This window comes from Salvelinus namaycush, chromosome 21 (assembly GCF_016432855.1).
Source record: "Salvelinus namaycush isolate Seneca chromosome 21, SaNama_1.0, whole genome shotgun sequence".
Classification (NCBI taxonomy): Eukaryota; Metazoa; Chordata; class Actinopteri; order Salmoniformes; family Salmonidae; genus Salvelinus; species Salvelinus namaycush.
In genome coordinates, this window is record NC_052327.1 from 11,457,281 (window position 1) to 11,477,482 (window position 20,202).

The window sequence follows — 20,202 nt, forward strand, 5'->3', positions numbered from 1 at the left end:
TAAGTACAGAATACAGAATATGGGGTTGATAGACCAAGAGCTGTGAATGCCTCATCTCCCTGGTTAAAGTAGGGCTGATTCAGCCCTTTGAGTTCGAATGTGAGCGTAGTTACTTAATTTCACATTGAATCGTGTGTGTGTGTGTGCATTTGTCATTCTCTCATCTCATAAGGCGCAAACATACAGACTCATCAACCTAGTTACTTTTGGCACTCATTGTGTCTCTGCTGCTTCTCCGTTTGCTGCCACCACACTATTTACACTGCATCACTACCTGTCACAGTGTTTGTCATCTCTCGTTGTCAACTCGCTGTCATGCCATGTAATCCTTTGTAGGCCTATCTGTCTCAATGTAAACTCATTGCTGCCTGGCATCCCCGGTTGAACCTTCAGTGTTAACCGTTGTCCTTTGAATGCTTGAAAGAATATCTCGAGAATGGGTGTTTATCATGTACACCAATGAAGAATGTGGGGTCTTCAGCATCTTCAGAGGAACAAAGTTTAAGTCCTTGAAAGGCTTTAGGGGGTGATAAGGGATTTTACACCAGGGGGAGGTTGAAAGACCTTGTTCTTGGTGTGCGTAAAGCAGGTATGAAACACGGGCTTGAATGGAGACAGGTCAAGCTCAGTGGTGGTCTTATCTCAGATTCACTTCCATCTTATCAGCCTTCCTCATCTGTCTGAACTGCATCTGTTCAGCAAACTGGCTCTGTTTTATTCCCTTCAGAGCACTGAAGGGAAGTTGAAACAATGGTATTTTGTTTGATGTGCCCGCTAATTACTGTTTCTAAATGTGTTCATTGTTCACCCAGTCGAAGGAGTCTACGTGCTTTGCCAAGCTAACGGTTGTGAAACTGTGCGAGCGCCCACGCCTCAACCTTTCTCTCTGCAGTCTTTTAACGATGGTCGAACCTCTATATTTAGTCGTTATCTCCCACACTCCCTCCCTCCCTCCTTCCCCTTCCCACCTTTTCAATAAGCTGGGCTGTTTGCTGAACTGACAGCCTGATCCTCACGTCACTTCTCCGCCCGTCTTGTCAGTTATCATCTACCTTGTCTCTCCATTCCCAGCCAACCAATCAACTGTCACCTACCTTGTCTCTCCATTCCATGCTAGCCAATCAACTGTTAGCGTGCCTGTCTTCTCTCATACAGCCACCCAGTCTGCAGTTGTTATTCTCATTAGTGACTTTCTACTCTCTTAGAGAAGGGTATTAGCTAATGAAAGAGGGCTTTGTTGTTTCAGGTCAGGACCAGTTTAGTGGATTGACAGGAAACCACTAATGACAAGCAGAAAACCACACTTTGTTGCGGTTGTCTCAACTCGTGAGCAGAACAACTGGAATCCCACAGTTATTAGCACGTGGATACCCAAAGCTTGTCAGCCAAACCAATTAATTAGGGGTCCATCAAGGTGTGTGACTCTCACTAACAAAACTTTTGGTTTGGAGGTGACAAAGCTGAACACAGAAGCATGTCGGTTCTACGAAATATATTCCCAAATAAATGTATTCTCAAATATTGTGTTTTCTCTGTTACACTGTGTAAACTGAACTGAACAGACATATCCTACCATTCAAAAGTTTGGGGTCACTTAGAAATGTCCTTGTTTTTGAAAGAAAGCAAATTTTTTGTCCATTTAAAATAACATCAAATTGATCAGAAATACAGTGTAGACATTGTTCATGTTGTAAATGACTATTGTAGCTGTAAACGGCAGATTTTTTATGGAATATCTGCATAGGCGTACAGAGGCCCATTATCAGCAACCATCACTCCTGTGTTCCAATGGCACGTTGTGTTAGCTAATCCAAGTTTATAATTTTAAAAGGCTAATTGATCATTAGAAAACCCTTTTGCAATTATGTTAGCACAGCTGAAAACTGTTGTCCTGATTAAAGAAGCAATAAAACTGGATTTCTTTAGACTAGTTGAGTATCTGGCGCATCAGCATTTGTGTGTTCGATTACAGGCTCAAAATGGCCAGAAACAAAGAACTTTCTTCTGAAACTCATCAGTCTATTCTTGTTCTGAGAAATTAAGGCTATTCCATGCGAGAAATTGCTAAGAAAATTAAGATCTCGTACAACGCTGTGTACTACTCCCTTCACAGAACAGCACAAACTGGCTCTAAACAGAGTAGAAAGAGGAGTGGGAGGCCCCGGTGCACAACTGAGCAAGAGGACAAGTATAGGACAAGTATATTAGAGTGTCTAGTTTGAGAAACAGACGCCTCACAAGTCCACAACTGGCAGCTTCATTAAATAGTACCCGCAAAACAACAGTCTCAACGTCAACAGTAAAGAGGCAACTCCGGGATGCTGGCCTTCTGGGCAGAGTTCCTCTGTCCAGTGTCTGTGTTCTTTTGCCCATCTTAATCTTTTATTTTTATTGGCCAGTCTGAGATATGGCTTTTTCTTTGCAACTCTGCCTAATTTGTACATGTAGGTAAGGGTAAAGTGACTATGTATAGATAATAAACAGCGAGTAGCAGCAGTGTAAAAACAAATGGGGTGGAGGTGTCAATGTTAATAGTTCGGGTGGCCATTTTATTAATTGTTCAGCAGTCTTATGGCTTAGGGGTAGAAGCTGTTAAGGAGCCTTTTGGTCCTAGACTTTGGCGCTCCGGTACCGCTTGCTGTGCGGTAGCAGAGAGAACAGTCTATGACTTGGGTGACTGGAGTCCTTGACAATTTTTGGGCTTTCCTCTGACACCGCCTAGTATATAGGTCCTTCCTGGCAGGAAGCTTGGCCCCAGTGATGTACTGGGCCGTATGCACTACCCTCTTACGTCAGATGCCGACCATTTGCCATACTAGGCGGTGATGCAACCGGTCAGGATGCTCTCGATGGTGCAGCTGTAGAACTTTTTGAGAATCTGGGGACCCATTCCAAATCTTTTCAGACTCCTGAGGTGTTGTCGTGCCCTCTTCACGACTGTCTTGGTGTGTTTGGACCATAATAGTTTGTTGGTGATGTGGACACCAAGAAACATGAAACTCTCGACACGCTCCACTTCAGCCCTGTCAATGTTAATGAGGGCCTGTTCGGCCCTCCTTTTCCTATTGTTCACGATCAGCTCCTTTGTCTTGCTCTGCCAGGTCTCTGACCTCCTCCCTATAGGCTGTCTCATCGTTGTCGATAATCAGGCCTAACACTGTTGTGTCGTCAGCTAACTTAATGATGGTGTTGGAGTCGTGTTTGGCCATGCAGTCGTGGGTGAACAGGGAGTACAGGAGGGGACTAAGCACGCACCGCTGAGGGGCCCCAGTGTTGAGGATCAGCGTGGCAGACGTGTTGTTGCCTACCCTTAACACCTGGGGGCGGCCCGTCGGGAAGTCCAGGATCCAGTTGCAGAGGGAGGTGTTTAGTCCCAGGGTCCTTAGCTTAGTGATGAGTTTTGTGGGCACTATGGTATTGAACGCTGAGCTGTAGTCAATGAACAGCATTCTCACATAGTTGTTCCTTTTGTCCAGGCGGGAAAGGGCAGTGTGGAGTGCGATTGAGATTGCGTCATCTGTGGATCTGTTGGGGCGGTATGCGAATTGGAGTGGATCTAGGGTATCCGGGATGATGCTGTTGATGTGATGCATGACCAGCCTTTCAAAGCCCTTCATGGCTACCAAAGTGAGTGCTACGGGGCGGTAATCATTTAAGCAGGTTACCTTCGCTTCCTTGGGAACAGGGACTTCGGTTATCTGCTTGAAACATGTAGGTATTACAGACTCGGTCAGGGAGAGGTTGAAAATGTCAGTGAAGACACTTGCCAGTTGGTCCAAAGTAATTCAAAGCCTGTACTTTATCACTTAGGATGCAACTTTCCCGTGATACTATTTTTTCTATGTAATGTTGTTATTAAAACAAAATCAGAAGTAGAATATAGTAGAATAGTTGACCTATTTACCTAGTCAGCTTGTTGTTGTGTGCAGTATGCGAGAAAAATATTCCTCGAGGCGCATTCAAGTTGCGAGAGCCATAGATAGGGAGGGAAACATGTCGTCTTTTAGACAAGCAGTCTTGGCTAAACAATTCTTAATACAATCGCGGGAAAACAATTTTGAAAGCAGTTTTGGCCTTTGTTAAAAGAGAGGGATCCCGTCATTTTACAACTAGGGCTGGAGATTTCCAGCGATCTCACAATATGATATTATCACAATAATTCTATATTGTGTTGCAATTCGATATTGTGATTTTATTGTGATTCGATGTTACAATCATATTGCTCACCATATGTCTACTGCAGAGGGACGAGAGAGAGACAAAATAAAATGAGTTTTGATCAGTCATGGGAATGAAAGTGCTGAAAACAAATTTAAAAAGAAGATGGAGAACAAGCTATGAAGGCAAGATACTGGATTTTAGGCACAGGTACAGCCAACTAGCACAAAAATAATATTGTGATGTTGTCAAAACGATACGATATATTGTTAAAATGAATATCCCGATATGTAACTGATTCCCCCCCCTTCACTAGTAGTCATTTGCACAGTGCGACATTTTTCACTGACTTCAGATCTGCTAAGAGTACAGAGAGTACTAAGCCTTTGAAACTGTTTATGAAAGGAAAGGTCCAGGGACAGCAAGGGAAATGCGCAAGTGGGAAATTGTGTCTGGGTAAAATTGCATTACCCACACATATTAAGGAGAGTGGGTGTCACTAGCTCTTCCTCAGAAGTGCTTTTCTCGCATTTTTAGCACCCTTCCCACTTTCTAAATAGTTATTGGCATCCTTGATAAAGGTGAGCATATTAAACAAGTCAACCATTTCTTTGTGGATTTTGATTAGTGCTTGGGGTTATCCACTTGCGGCCAAATGTCAGCATCCTGACAGAGGAAACCAAAACATATAGACTCTATGGTGGCTAAAATGGTAATCGATCTGTCCATGCTCTGCTTTCTTGACATCTCAGTCGACCAGATATGTCCTACAGTCCTGGTCATGTGCGGTAAAGAGGGACATAGGTCAATTGCAGTTGGTCCAGAACAGGGTAGCACGTATTGCACTTAGATGTTGATGTGTTGAAGGTATCAAACTGTCTGTTCAAGCAGTTGGCACACAGTTCGGACATTTATCGGCAATCAGCAGTCTCTTCACAGTCTCCAGGTTCAGAACAGAGGCTGGGAAATGTACAGTAAAAAATAGAGCCATGTCTACATGGAACTCTCTGCCACCCCAGGTAACTCAAGCTAGCAATTAAAACCAGATTCAAAAAACAGATAAAATAACACCTTACGGCACAATAGGGACTGTGAAGAGACACGGAAATTTGTATATATTTTGTATTGTAATTTACACTGTATTATGTATTGTATTATGTAGGTGGGTGGCCTTGCACAAATCCTTGGCTTATGCGAGCCCGAACGGCTCATTGGGCAGGAGCCATCTCCTGTTTCTGAAGAGTGAGGCAGAGTCAGGAGATTAAGTATTATTATGTATATTATGTATTTTATTTGTTGTGTTTTATTTCCTGTTTGGACCCCAGGAAGAGTAGCTGCTGCCTTGGTAGCGGATAATTGGGGAACCCAATAAATACTACTACCCGGTTTTTGGCTAAAATGTTCTGGTACTTGGTAAAGTTCATGATGCCGTTGACCTTAACAAGGGCCCCAGGACCAGTGGAAGTAAAATTGCCCCATAACATCAAAGATCCACCACCATATTTTACCGTAGATATGAGGTACTTTTCTGCATATGCTTCTGTTTTTCAATGCCAAACCCACCATAAACATTTTGCAGTATCCATCTCAGTCTCCAGATTTGAACCCCATTGAAAACCTGTGGTTTGAATTGAAGAGGGCAGTCAATAAGCGCAGACAAAGGATGTCAAGGATCTGGGAAGATTATGTATGGAGGAATGGTCTAAGATCCCTCCCGGCGTGTTCTCCAATATCATAAAACATTTTAGAAAAAGGCTCAGTGTCGTTATCAAAGGGTAGGGTGCTGGAGTACTGAAAATGGGTGTTGATAATTTTGTCCCCTATCTTAAAAACAAATATATATATGTATATAACTTGTTAAACACAATCTCTTTCTCTGAGCAATTGTATTAATATAAAATACATTTCAAATGGTTTAGAACATGCAATATATCATTTATTTTATACAGCTTATTTTATATAGTCTTTTTTGCTCATCTTTATCAAGGGTGCCAATAATTATGGACCTAGCTGAAGCTGTGGACAATATCCTGGGAAAGTGAGATTATAGGCTTTTTCACACCACTGAGCAGAGTGAAACCAAGCTGTACCGAGCTGGCCCTGTTACACATCCACCATTGTAGCTGAAAAAGACATTGTGAAAGGAAAATATCATCTGCCAGCACAGTTTGTCTCGAGTCAGCACTATAGTTAGAAAAGGGTTTGTGTATGTACTTGAATGAAGTGTTTCTGTTGATAATTTAGTCAGTGTGTGAACGGGTTTTGTGTTTTGTTCTGTCCCCTCAGGCTGAAGATGATGGAACACCAGGAGCAGAGTGATGACATCAGTGTCCTGAGCCCGCTGGAGTTGCTGGCAGAGGCCGCCAAGGAGGATGATGGACACTGCCAACCACAGTTCAGGTGAGGCATTTCTACTACCTATGGCACAGATTTAGGATCAGCTAACCCCCTACCCTCTCAAGCCTAATCTTAATTGTTGGGCTATAAAACTGACCTCAGAAGAACTGAACTAGGGTCAAGTCAACCTACTCCCTTCCCATACAGGGGTCCTGAGTGGCACAGCGGTCTAAGGCACTGCATCTCATTGCTAGAGGCGTCACTACAGACCCTGGTTCAATACCAGGCCATAGGGCGGTGCACAATTGGCCCAGAGTCGTCCGGGTTAGGGTTTGGCCGGGGTAGGCCGTCACTGTAAATACGAATGTTCTTAACTGACTTGCCTAGTTAAATAAAGGTTCAAAATAAAATACAGTACACTTATACGGATCCTGGATATGAGTGGCTTTGAGTGGTCAAAAAAATGTCTGTCCTCCCCTGTTATTTTAGCAATTGTTAGGGCAAATAGAAGAGGCTTCCGACTGTTGGTGTGAAAGTTGTCTGCCTCCCTGCAGACTCCAGAGTGATAAACATATGGATAATGTCACCTCATGCTGTCATGATGTACACACTCAGTCAGTCATAGTTAATGTGGCTACTCTGGTCACACCGCACCCCCAGCGAGCAAAACTAGTTGCAATGACGTCATTATCATGGTTCTATACTGGTTGCATAAGGACATTTCGTTAACATCTTTTTAGCAACCAGAAAATCACATTGTAATCTGTTTATATGACATCTTCTGAATGAGAAAAACAATTCTCAACCAGAAAAGAAAGTAATTAAGACGCCATGTGCCATTGCCGTCTGCCGTCATTGCTTGCTGCGCTGACTAAGGACAGGGAGGCAAATTAGCAACTAGCAGTATGATGTACAGTGATATCTCCACCTCTTTTCACCATATTCAACAACACTGTCTTCTCCTCTTCGGTAGCCTACACGTCCCCACTTGCATTCTGCCCCACCTTGCAGTCTCCTCTGCATACGGGAGTGGTATAATTGCTCATGGGTTAGGATACAATAAGTCTGGAAAACGGCGGCAGCCTGGCATACAAAGACAGTTAAAGGTCTCTATGGTCTATTTAGTTTTACATTGGTATCGAGTAGAATAGAATCACACCTCGTGATTCAACATTGATGACGAGGTGCGAATGCTGTCTTGAGGTCTGGGACCCACCCTTTTTCCAAAGTGTAATTATAGTGACATTTTCCTTGACTCAGGAGGAGGATTAGCTTTCACATGCTATCCTAGCAATTACTATATACTGTAGTATTTCTGGAAAAGCTCTCTTTTCCTAATGCTATCTCATTTCTATATTCTACCCATCTGTCAACATGCCGTTTACATCATAGTCTTTTGATACTTATCTATGGGTGTGATGAATCTAAAGTGCACAGAACAAACACACATATACACACACACACACACACACACACACACACACACACACACACACACACACACACACACACACACACACACACACACACACACACACACACACACACACACAGAGAGAGAGACTGTTACGGAGTAATGTCCTGATGTAACAGTATAACTTTACGTCGTCCCCTCGCCCCGACACGGGCGCGAACCAGGGACTCTCTGCACACATCAACGACGGTCGCCCAGGAAGCATCGTTACCCATCGCTCCACAAAGGCCACGGCCCTTGCAGAGCAAGGGGCAACCCTACTTAAAGTCTCAGAGCAAGTGACGTAACTGATTGAAATGCTACTAGCGCGTACCCGCTAACTAGCTAGCCATTTCACATCCGTTACACTCACCCCCCTTTCAACCTCCTCCTTTTCCGCAGCAACCAGTGATCCGGGTCAACAGCATCAATGTAACAGTATAACTTTACGTCGTCCCCTCGCCCCGACACGGGCGCGAACCAGGGACTCTCTGCACACATCAACGACGGTCGCCCAGGAAGCATCGTTACCCATCGCTCCACAAAGGCCACGGCCCTTGCAGAGCAAGGGGCAACCCTACTTAAAGTCTCAGAGCAAGTGACGTAACTGATTGAAATGCTACTAGCGCGTACCCGCTAACTAGCTAGCCATTTCACATCCGTTACACTGACATAGACCCGTACCTACCCTGGTTTGTGACTCACAATCACTGTCAGACCTGGGGTAACCTCTCACTGGCAGAGACGAACAGACAGACAGACACGTTCTCTCTGTCAGGAACACAGCCAACAGAGTCAGAGATCACATCAGGCCTGTTAACACAGCGTCCTGGTTTTAACTGTCTGTCCAATAATACAGTACATTGCTATGCTATGCTATACAATACAAAACAATATAATACAATAGAAATCAATGACAATATAACTTTATAAATCCCCCCCAGGAGCAATTTAAGGCATCATTGAGAGTACAAATTCACAATGACATAAATTATTGGAACTGTCGGAACTAGAAGCACAAGCATTTCGCTACACTCGCATTAACATCTGCTAACCATGTGTATGTGACCAATAAAATTGGATTTGATTTGAATTACATCTTGAACATACAACACAACACGATAGTCCTAAAATTCATCCATACCATCAGACTATCATATCATGTGCTGTGGCTATAGTATACACTGCTTGGAGAATTGGGCTATAATATGTATAACCAATAATGAACCTTGTTTTTAACAGCTATGTTATTCTATGAATTATGAAACATCAGCTCTTTTGCCCCAGTGTTGTTTTGGTTCAGATTCAGTTAATTTCAGCGAGTTGAGGCAGAATTCATAATACCAGCCAGACTCTATTGAGTTTCCTTACAGATAACTACCCACCTAGCATCTTAATGTTAGTAAGTAATGCTATAGGGCTAATTTACCCTTCAGGTGATCTGAGATCTGTCTGAAGCGCTCATAATAACAGCACTAACGGTGAGGCAGCAGTAGTCTGTGCTGTTTTGGGAGTGTGACTGATAAACAGGCTCTCTGGCAGCACATGAAAGCCTAGAAGGGTGCGTGCTGAGGGGGAAAATACAGAGGGAGTTAGGATCATTAGATATGAAAATGGGACCCCCCCCTCCGCCCCATACACACACACACATCACACAAACAGAAAAGGCACACACACTCAAAACGCACGCACGCTATCATACACACACAAAGGCGTTGTGTCTCTGCTCACTCAGAGAGTCTCACGTGTAAAGAGAATCCCTGTGGTGATACTGGCGGCTCACTGCACTGAGCCAAAGAGGGAAAACCAGACCTGGTCAGAGAGACGAGCTAGCTCTTTAAGAGGGAAAATGCTGGAAAATAAGTGGGCAAAACCATTGTCTATGTTGTCTATTGTCTATGTCTAGGTAAATATGTTGTCTATGTAGTCCATTGTCTATGATGTCTATTGACTTTGTTGTCCATTGTCTATGTTGTCTATGTCTAGGTAAATATGTTGTCTATGTTGCACCTCCGTCACTCGGTCGCATCGTTGCCATTGTTATCCGCTGCTTATTGATGTGTGACTGATGGTTAATACCAAGTCTTTCTGAACGGGGTCTAATGGCTGTTTCGTAAAATGTACACTGTTGTGGCCTGGAAATATCATGACATTGCTAACATAGACAAATAAAGAGTAGAAAACAACGTTGCCATCATTGTGATGTCGTCAAGTTTAATTTAGAGGAGTGGAAATGTTGCTTTGAGCTAGCAAAGTTAGTCAGAACTAGCTAGCAATGCTAACGTTAGCGAGCTGAAATTTCAGCACTCTCCCCTCAATCTTAGTCAGTTGTTTGGAGATATCGCAATGATCACAAAAGCTTGTCCTACAAATGATTTGCCTCCTTTTGAAATGTCATCGTGTTTCCAAGCCACAGTAATGCACTTCAGACTAGCACCCATTGAGATTGCATTGAGTAGAATGCTCAGCTGGACATCAGGCCTAAAACAAACGTTCAAAACAATATCGTGATGTAATGTGCAACCCATGAAAATGTTGTCTATGTAAATACAGGTTACTGCCAAAATAAAGGAAACACCAACATAAAGTGTCTTAATAGGGTGTTGAGCCACCATGAGCCAGAACAGCTTCAATGCACTTTGGCATAGATTTGACAAGTGTCTGGAACTCTTGGAACTCCACAAGAAATTCCATAATTTGGTGTTTTGTTGATGGTGGTGGAAAAACGCTGTCTCAAGCGCTCCAGAATCTCCCATAAGTGTTCAATTGGGTTGAGATCTATTGACTGAGATGGCAATGGCATATGGTTTACATTGTTTTCATGCTTATCAAACCATTCAGTGACCACTGAAGTGTTTCCATTATTTTGGCAGTTACCGGTATGTACAGTGCATTCGGAAAGTATTCAGATCCCTGGACTTTTTCCACATTCTGTTACAGCCTTATTCTAAAATTGATCAAATTGTTTTTTCCCCCCATCATTAATCTACACACAATACCCCATAATGACAGAGCTAAAAAATACATTTTTACAAATGTATAAAAAGAAAAGTGAAATATCACATTTGCATAAGTATTCAGATCCTTTATTCAGTACATTGTTGAAGCAACTTTTGCAGCGATTACAGCCTCAAGTCTTCTTAGCTATGACGCTACAAGCTTGGCACACCTGTATTGGGGGGAGTTTCTCCCATTCTTCTCTGCAGATCCTCTCAAGCTCTGTCAGGTTGGATGGGGGGGGGGGTCGCTGCACAGTTATTTTCAGGTCTCCAGAGATGTTCGATCGGGTTCAAGTCTGGGCTCTGGCTGGACCACTCAAGGACATTCAGAGACTTGTCCCTAAGCCACTCCTGCGTTGTCTTGGCTGTGTACTTAGGGTCGTTGTCCTGTTGGAAGATGAACCTTTGCCTCAGGTCCTGAGCAGGTTTTCATCAAGGATCTCTCTGTGCTTTGCTCCGTTCATCTTTCCCTCGATCCTGACTAGTCTCCCAGTCGCGCTGAAAAACATCCTCACAGCATGATGCTGCCACCACCATGCTTCAATGTAGGGATGGTGCCAGGTTTCCTCCAGACGTGATGCTTGGCATTCAGTCCAAAGTCTTCAATCTTGGTAACATCAAACCAGAGAATCTTGTTTCTCATGGTCTGAGTCCTTTAGGTGCCTTTATCCAAACTCCAAGCGGGCTGTTGTGCATTTTACTGAGGAGTGGCTTCCATCTGGCCACTCTACCATAAAGGCCTGATAAAGGCCATCGGGTTCTTGGTCACCTCCCAGACCAAGGCCCTTCTCCTTCGATTCCTCAGCTTGGCCGGGCGGCCAGCTCTAGGAAGAATCTTGGTGGTTCCAAACTTCTTCCATTTAAGAATGATGGAGGCCACTGTGTTCTTGGGGCCCTTCCATATTGCAGACATTTTTTGGTACCCTTCCCCAGATCTGTGCCTCAACACAATCCTGTCTCGGAGCTCTACGGACAATTCCTTCGACCTCATGGCTTGGTTTTTGCTTTGACATGCGCTGTCAAGTGTGGGATCTTATATAGATAGGTGTGTGGCTTTCCAAATCATGTCCAATCAATTGAATTTACCACAGGTGGACTCCAATCAAGTTGTAGAAACATCTCAAGGATGATCAATGGAAACAGGATGCACCTGAGCAAAATTTTGAGACTCATAGCGAAGGTGAATGTAAGTATGTGAATACTTATGTAAATAAGGTATTTCAGTTTTTTATTTTATTTTATAAATTAGCAAAAATGTTAAAAAACCTGTTTTTGCTTTGTCATTATGGGGTATTGTGTGTAGATTGATGAGGAATAAAAATATTTTGTATCAATTTTACAATAAGGCTGTAATGTTGTCTATGTTGTCTGTTGTCTATGTAAATTAGCTAGTAGTTATTGAAATAGATGTTTGCATCTCCTAAAAAAATTGCAGACAGGAGCCATGTCATCTTCAAGCTGCTCGCACACTTAAATGCCATATCAGTGCGGCTGTGGTGTGATCTGAACTGGGCCCCAGCAGAGCTCAAAAACTCCTCCCTAAGATAGATCCTACCCCTACAAACACACCACGCACACACACACACACTCCTCACCCTCTTCTCCTCTCACGCAGCACCCAAGAGGCTGCAGGAGATGCAGAGTGCTGGGAGAGGATCACAGGAATAGATGGAGAGAGAGAGAGAGTGCTGCAGCCCAGCGCACGTGCAGCCTGCACATGTTTACTAGAGAAGAGCGGAGACCCCGTTATGTAACACATATCTAGGGTGAGGGGGGAGGATAAGAGGAAGAGTTAGATGGAAGAGGAAGAGTGAGATGGATAGAAGGGGATTGAGGGAGAAATAGATGGGAAAGAGAGGGGGAGGAGAGATAAATAATGGAACGAGAGGGGGAAAGGAGAGACATTTATGGAAAAGAGGGGCTAGGAGGGAGAAATATATATGGCAAAGAGAGGGAGAAGGAGAGAGAAATACAAAAGTATTCACACCCCTTCACTTTTTCCACATTTTGTTGTGTTACAGCCTGAATTTAAAATGGATTAAATTGAGATTTTGTGTCACTGGCCTACACACAATATCCCAGTGGAATTATGTTTTTCTACATTTTTACAAATTAATTCAAATAATATCTGAAATGTCAGTAAGTATTCAACCCCTTTGTTATGGAAAGCCTAAATAAGTTCAGGAGTAGGAATGTGCTTAACAAGTCACATAATAAGTTCAATGGACTCTGTGTGCAATAATAGTGTTTAACATGATTTTTGAATGACTACCTAATTTCTGTATGCTAAACATACAATTATTTGTATGGTCCCTAAGTCAAGCAGTTAATTTCAAACACAGATTCAACCAGAAAGACCAGGGAGGCTCTCAAAGAAGGGCCCCTATTGGTAGGGGATGGGTAAAAAAAAATGACATTGAATATCCCTTTGAGCATGATGAAGTTATTAATTACACTTTTGGATGGTGTATCAATACACCCAGTCACTGCAAAGATACGGGCGTTTTTCCTAACTCAGTTGCCGGAGAAGAAGGAAACCGCTCAGGAATTTCGCCATGAGGCCAATGGTGACTTTAAAACATTTACAGAGTTTAATGGCTGTGATAGGGGAAATCTGAAGATGGATCAACAACATTGTAGTTACTCCACAATACTAACCTATGTTGTGACTTTACTTTCATTAATCTGATGACTGTTATTTATCAAATCAACTAACTCTTTAAAAGTCAATCGATTAAATACATAATGTAACTATTAACTCATTAGGATTTTATGGTACCACGAGAGCATTTTTTTAAAGAGTTACCATCTCTAGATTTAACTCTAAAGGTCTTTACCTATTACATCCATAAACAGTAAATTTATTAATCATAACCTTATATCATATCATCCTTCTGAACAGTCATAACCTCCTGCATCTGCATAAACCCCAGCCTTACTTATGATTCAGTACTACACAAATTGGTTTAATTATTTATTTACTAGTGAACTAAATGATAACACAGGATAAACATACACATTTAATACATTAAAACAGGTCCCTAGCGAACTGACACAATATGGCGTTTTGTTACTAAGGAGATCGAGAGGGAGAGAGGGGCAGAGACATCATACTTTGGTACATTTAGAAACTACTCTCACAGTAATCATATACTTTGCACACGAACCGCTGCCCGTTTGGAGTAAGAAATCATGAATTTATTTACATGTAAATGCCTTGGTTCGCCGGGTATCTCTGTCGGAACCAAGACTTCTTTGAAAGGTGTTTGGTTGGGCCTTTCCGCGGCACGCTTGTAATGCTCTGATTGTCCAAAAGGGGTCCCCACCCGTCTCTTCTACTTTTGCTCTCCTCTGCCGTCGCCCGGCATCCGGCGATCCATCGTGTAGTCCTGAACAGAACAACAGAGCTCACTCTGCCTCCACTCGCTCTGGAAGATGATTCTTTGAAGATAGGCAAGCCAGCCATATCACTGGTTCTCAGTGGGGTGATGAGAGTAGTAGAATACATACGATGGTTTGAAGAGTAGTAGAATGATCCCAGCTAAATCAGCCATACCAGTGATTGTCCGAGAGGTGACGTTATCGTCTCTACCTCGTGTTGAGATTTCAGAGTTTTAACCACTTTGGACGTGAGCTGCAGCTCAACGCCTCTCTGACCTGGTATGTTAATTCTTAACCCACTATTTTATACAGTTCATTCAAAAATGCTCTCTGACCTCACTAAAGGGGCGGTGACTACTCACTTGTACAAAGTTATAGAAACAATTTCCTCTTGTAGTTTCTAAGATCACATCCCTCTCTTAACAAAAACACGTTCAGAATTGTTAATATTTCGTACACGATGTAGAGGATACAGACTTTGTACATGTAGTGTATATACTTTTCAAGTTACAGTATTTCCTTTATAACATTTTTAATGACATTACAAAATAACAACCGAAATGACATTATTATTCTTTAGATTGCCTCTGACCATTCTCCATGTTCTATGTTAGAAATATTGTTCCAGTATTCGCTTTAGAACGTGTTACAGTTTCGGCGGGAAAACGTCTGTGAAACAAATTTCATTATACAGTATTTATGTGTGAATTTGGAGCGGGAGATAGCTTAAAGTTCTAATCCTTGATTCACAACAGGGTGTGAACTGTCTAGCTATGATCAACAACCAACTTGGCAGAGTTTGAGGAATTTAAAAAATATTAATGTGCAAATATTGTACAATCCAGCTCTTAGCGACTTACCCAGAAAGACTCAGCTGTAATCGCTGCCTAAGGTGATACTAAAATGTATTGACTCAGGGGTGTAAATACTTATTTCATTTTCAATACATTTGCTAAAAATGTCTAAAAACATGTTTTCACTTTGCCGTTATGGGGTATAGTATGTAGATGGGAGAGAGAAAAAATATATTTAATTCTTTTTGAATTCAGGCTGTGACACAACAGCATTTGGAATAAGTCAAGAGGTATGAATACTTTCTGAAGGCACTGTATATGGGAAAGAGAGAGAATGAGTCTCACACACACATACACACACATACACTGCTACCTACCTTTCAAATACAAAGCAAAGAGCCTCCACTCACCGGCTGGATAGATCTCAGTCAGTGAGAGCTGAGAGCCTGGAGCCATGCCATTGGAGGTAATGATAGCCCTGTCACACACACACACACACACACACACACACACACACACACACACACACACACACACACACACACACACATACACACACACACACATTCACACACAGAGACATTAGACACCACAAACACACTGAGATTAGACACCATACACCTGCTTCTAATCCACTGCCAGGGAACACAAAGAACTGCCAGCCTTTGACTCGAGAAGCATGGCTCAGCATCTATATCAGGGGTGCTGGGAAAGCATGGGAACCAAGTACCTTTAAGGAAAATCACATTGACACATGAAACAGTTTTTTTTCACAGTGAATTCTATAGGACTATTCTATTTTGCATTGGGGAGTTCCCAAAAGTGTCATTTTTCCAATTCCACTCCCACCGAGAGTTGTCGTGATCAACATATTGTTTTATACCAGCTACTGAATTCTATCAGAGATGGTATTACTAGTGAACAGCGTTGGCTTTGATGTAGGTAAACACTGATTTTCCTGCCAGAATGGTGAGAAAAAGACAACAATTGGCTGATTTGGTATATCAGTGGCATTTTGAATGGGGGACTCAAATCCTGGTAGCACACTATCTACTATACACCATTACTAGCATAGTTGACAGTAGCATGGGTGCCGAGAAACATTGTGTACGCTGTGGTTGTGCCGAGTATTAATTAAAAGCTGTTTAATAATGGAGGACGATGCAGCTCACTCGTCCCCACGGAGTGCCAGTGTTTTTCTATTAGCGGCCTCGGCGCTGCCTGGGTACTGGCAAGGGACCTAGCACTGCCTGTTTACAGCACGGAAGAAATGGAGGCACAAGTGCGCACAGAACACACGCAGGCACAGACCCATTGCGTCAGCGGCAGTGGTCCCTTAGCAGTTGAGGATTACATCAGTCAGGCTGACACACACACATGCATGCTACTTACAAACCATTTTCTTTCTTTCGCTCTCCCTCCCTCTTTCACTCTCACACACACAAACCACTCACATGTCCCACACACCAGCACATACATGCCATTTACTCTCTCACACATCATACATTGGCATTTAAATGTCTCTATCTACCCTCAAGACTGATTCAGCACCCGTCTCAAAGTAAGCCACTCTAGATAATGCTTTTAACATGTTCCCAAATTGATTGAAACAAATACAGTAGAATGACTTTAATAATGACTCATCGATTTCCCTCCCTTTCCTATTAGCCCAGGGGAGAACGACTGCCCCCTCTCATTGAAGCCACAGAGGTTCAAGGCCGACCGCGGTACTGCAGGCATTGTTAGCAGAAAACAGGATCCTCCATTATAGTGAATGGAATATCAAATCCCAAAAATATATATACAGTACCAGTCAAAGTTTGAACACACCTACTCATTCCAGGGTTTTTCTTTATTTTTACTATTTTCTACATTGTAGAATAATAGTGAAGACATCAAAACTATGAAATAACACATATGGAATCATGTAGTAACCAAAAAAAGTGTTAAACAAATCAAAATATATTTTATATTTGAGATTCTTCAAAGTAGCAGGGTACGAGGTAATTGAGGTAGAGATGTATATACTGTGTAGGAAGTGATAAAGTGACTAAGCAACGGGATAGATAATCAAAATGGTAATCTTTGTGGTCAATCTTCGTACCAATAATTTCTTCTATTACACCAGTTGTATGTAAAAAATTGCACACAGAAGAAGTTATAAGCATAATTTAGTTGCTGTTCAGCCTGCAGTACCCCGGGCGGCCTCCAACTTGAGCTACTTAATGAGAGGGGACAGCACTGAGCTAGCCTACAACGTCACTTCCTGGAGTAGCTCAAACTGCGCATGTTATGTCTCCATGAGACGCCATCTTAACCGACTTCATTTTGCTTCAATGCGCTATTGAGGCATCACATAGGAATGAATGGTGTTACGTGATCGATGGCTTTGTCCATTCATATATAGCCATTGCTATACCCCCCCCTCTCCCTCCTTTTGACTCTCATCTCCCTCCCTCCTTCCTATACCTCCCTTTCTCTCCTTTTTTCCTTCCTTTCTCTTTCTTTCGCTTTCTCTGTAGCTGTGTGTGGCTGGGTGTCTGTTGGTGTAGTGTCTTTGTACTAAAGTGTCTTTGTACTACCAGGGAGCCAGAGGGCACGCTGCTGCAACGGCCACTCTCTCCCTTTCCCTCTAATGAGAGTGTGCTATAGAGATGCCCATGTGAGGCTGGGTTACACACGCGCCCGCGTGCGCACTCACACACACACACACCCTCCACACATACATCAAATAAAATGTTATTAGTCACATACTTCGTAAAACAACAAGTGTAGACTAACAGTGAAACACTTACTTATATACAGTGCCTTGGGAAAGTATTCAGACCCCTTGACTTTTCCACATTTTGTTACTTTACAGCCTTATTCTAAAATGGATTAAATAAAAACATTTCCTCAGCACACTACCCCATATTGACAAAGCAAAAACAGGTTTTTAGACATTTTTGTACATTTATTACAAGTAAAAATAAAAATTCCTTATTTACATAAGTATTCAGACCCTTTGCTATGAGACTCGAAATTGAGCTCAGGAGCATCCTGTTTCCATTGATCATCCTTGAGATGTTTCTACAAGTTGATTGGAGTCCACCTGTGGTAAATTCAATTAATTGGACATGATTTGGAAAGGCACACACCTGTCTATATAAGGTCCCACAGTTGACAGTGCATGTCAGAGCAAAAACCAAGCTATGAGGTCGAAGGAATACTTATGTAAATGTGATATTTCAGTTTTTTATTTTTATAAATTAGTAAACCTTTCTAAAAACGTTTTTTTGCTTTGTCATTATGGGGTATTGTGTGTATATTGATGAGGAAATCAATTTTAGAATAAGGCTGTAACATAACAAAATGTGGAAAAAGTCAAGGGGTCTGAATATTTTCCGAATGCACTGTATATAGAAATAGTGACATGAGGAATGAATAAATGCACTCACACACACTTGCACGTGCCCATACACACAGACAAACACACACACACACACACACACACACACACACACACACACACACACACACACACACACACACACACACACACACACACACACACACACACACACACACACACACACACACACACACACACACACACACAGTGCCATCTCTGTCTCAGTGGGAATTCTGTACTGGGCCACAGGGCTAGAGTACAGCCAGTCTCTGTTTGTCTTGGGCCGGCCTGATGCCACTGCCAGCAGAAATATCTTCTCTTCTTTTCCTCTGCTGTCTGTCTGCTACTCCCTCATTATAGAAGCCAGCGGGTTGCAGAACTGTAGGACAAACAAACAGTTTGGGATTAACTGGCTCCCTCATCTCTTTCACTAGACCAGTGGTTTTCAAACCTCTCCTCGGGAACCCTTAGACATTTCACAATTTTGTTGTAGCCCTTAACTAGCTCACCCGATTCACCTATTCAAGCGCTTGATGATTAGTTGACAAGTTGAATCAGGTGTGCTAGCTGTCAGATTGTTCAAACACATGGAACTGCTGAGGGTGCCTGAGGAGAGGATTGAAAACCCTTGGACTAGACAAGAGGACCACAGTACTGCAGCTTGTGTCCTAGCTAGGTTGTGCAGAGCCGTGGTCGAGTGGGTAACACTACCGGCCCAGTCTGCATATGCCTCCCCACTGGAGACTGGGGTTCCATCCCTGTTTTCTCTTATGTCTCCCTTCTCACTATATCCCCTACTACCGGTATATACAGTATACCTGTCTGTTAAACCAGGAAAAAATACTAGGTTGAGTGAAGCTCTATTCTTATTTTTATATAAATATCCGAGGTAGCTTTCCCCCCGATGTAGTCTCGTAGTGTTCCATTACCATAATTGAATGCCTCGTTTTCGCTCTGTTATTCTCAGAACGAAAGTTCGCCAACTGGAAATCGAGGTCCGCCGTGTGCTACCAACAAGAAAAAAAATCATATGAAATGTGCAAATGCTTGCTATTCCTGTTTTAACCGGTTCAACTTAAGGCCCCTCTGTTATGTGTCGTTAATTTGTGGTGGAACTCCAACTGAAAGTATACACAGATAACGGTACACAGCAGTTTACTGGAAGAGAGTTGTTAATTGCAGGAATTACAGGAGGGACAGTGAGTCTATGAAGGGCAGTGTGAGTGAAGGACCTCTCAGTACTGAGGGCTATAGAGCCTCAGTGAATAGGCGATAGAACAGCTCTAAATTGGGTCTGGCTGCGTGTCAGAGGGCTGTGTGTGTGTGTGTGTGTTTGTGTTTGTGTACCAGCAATTGTCTCCTGTGAGAACAACATGTAGGCCACCCAAAAGTTCCTGAGGACAACAAATGCTGCATTCACCACTACGGACAAACTGACGCCGCTTACTCACCCACACGCAGGCTGTGGCCTACACACACACAGACAAGACAGTTAAGCACACACAGACTGACATTCAAACACACATATACACACACTTTTCCCCTTCACACCTCTCACAAACACAGAAAAGCACCCTTGCAACGACAAAAAAGAGGAGAGTAAATAATTCCCTGTCATAATGAACACAATTCTATGTTGGGGGAACTAACCTCATTATGCAATGCAGTTTACATCTTGTATAACCCACA

The 20,202-nt window shown here is 42.7% G+C and overlaps 1 protein-coding gene across 1 annotated transcript in view; it reads left to right on the plus strand.

The window, feature by feature from the left end:
* The window catches only part of LOC120066612 (GRAM domain-containing protein 2A), a 64,256-nt gene that overhangs the window by 10,598 nt on the left and 33,456 nt on the right, over nucleotides 1–20,202 (plus strand). Inside the window, exon 2 of the mRNA XM_039018037.1 lies at nucleotides 6,445–6,558. Coding sequence (XP_038873965.1) covers nucleotides 6,452–6,558 — 107 coding nt within the window. The 5' untranslated portion in view covers nucleotides 6,445–6,451. The remainder of the gene's footprint in view (nucleotides 1–6,444; nucleotides 6,559–20,202) is intronic.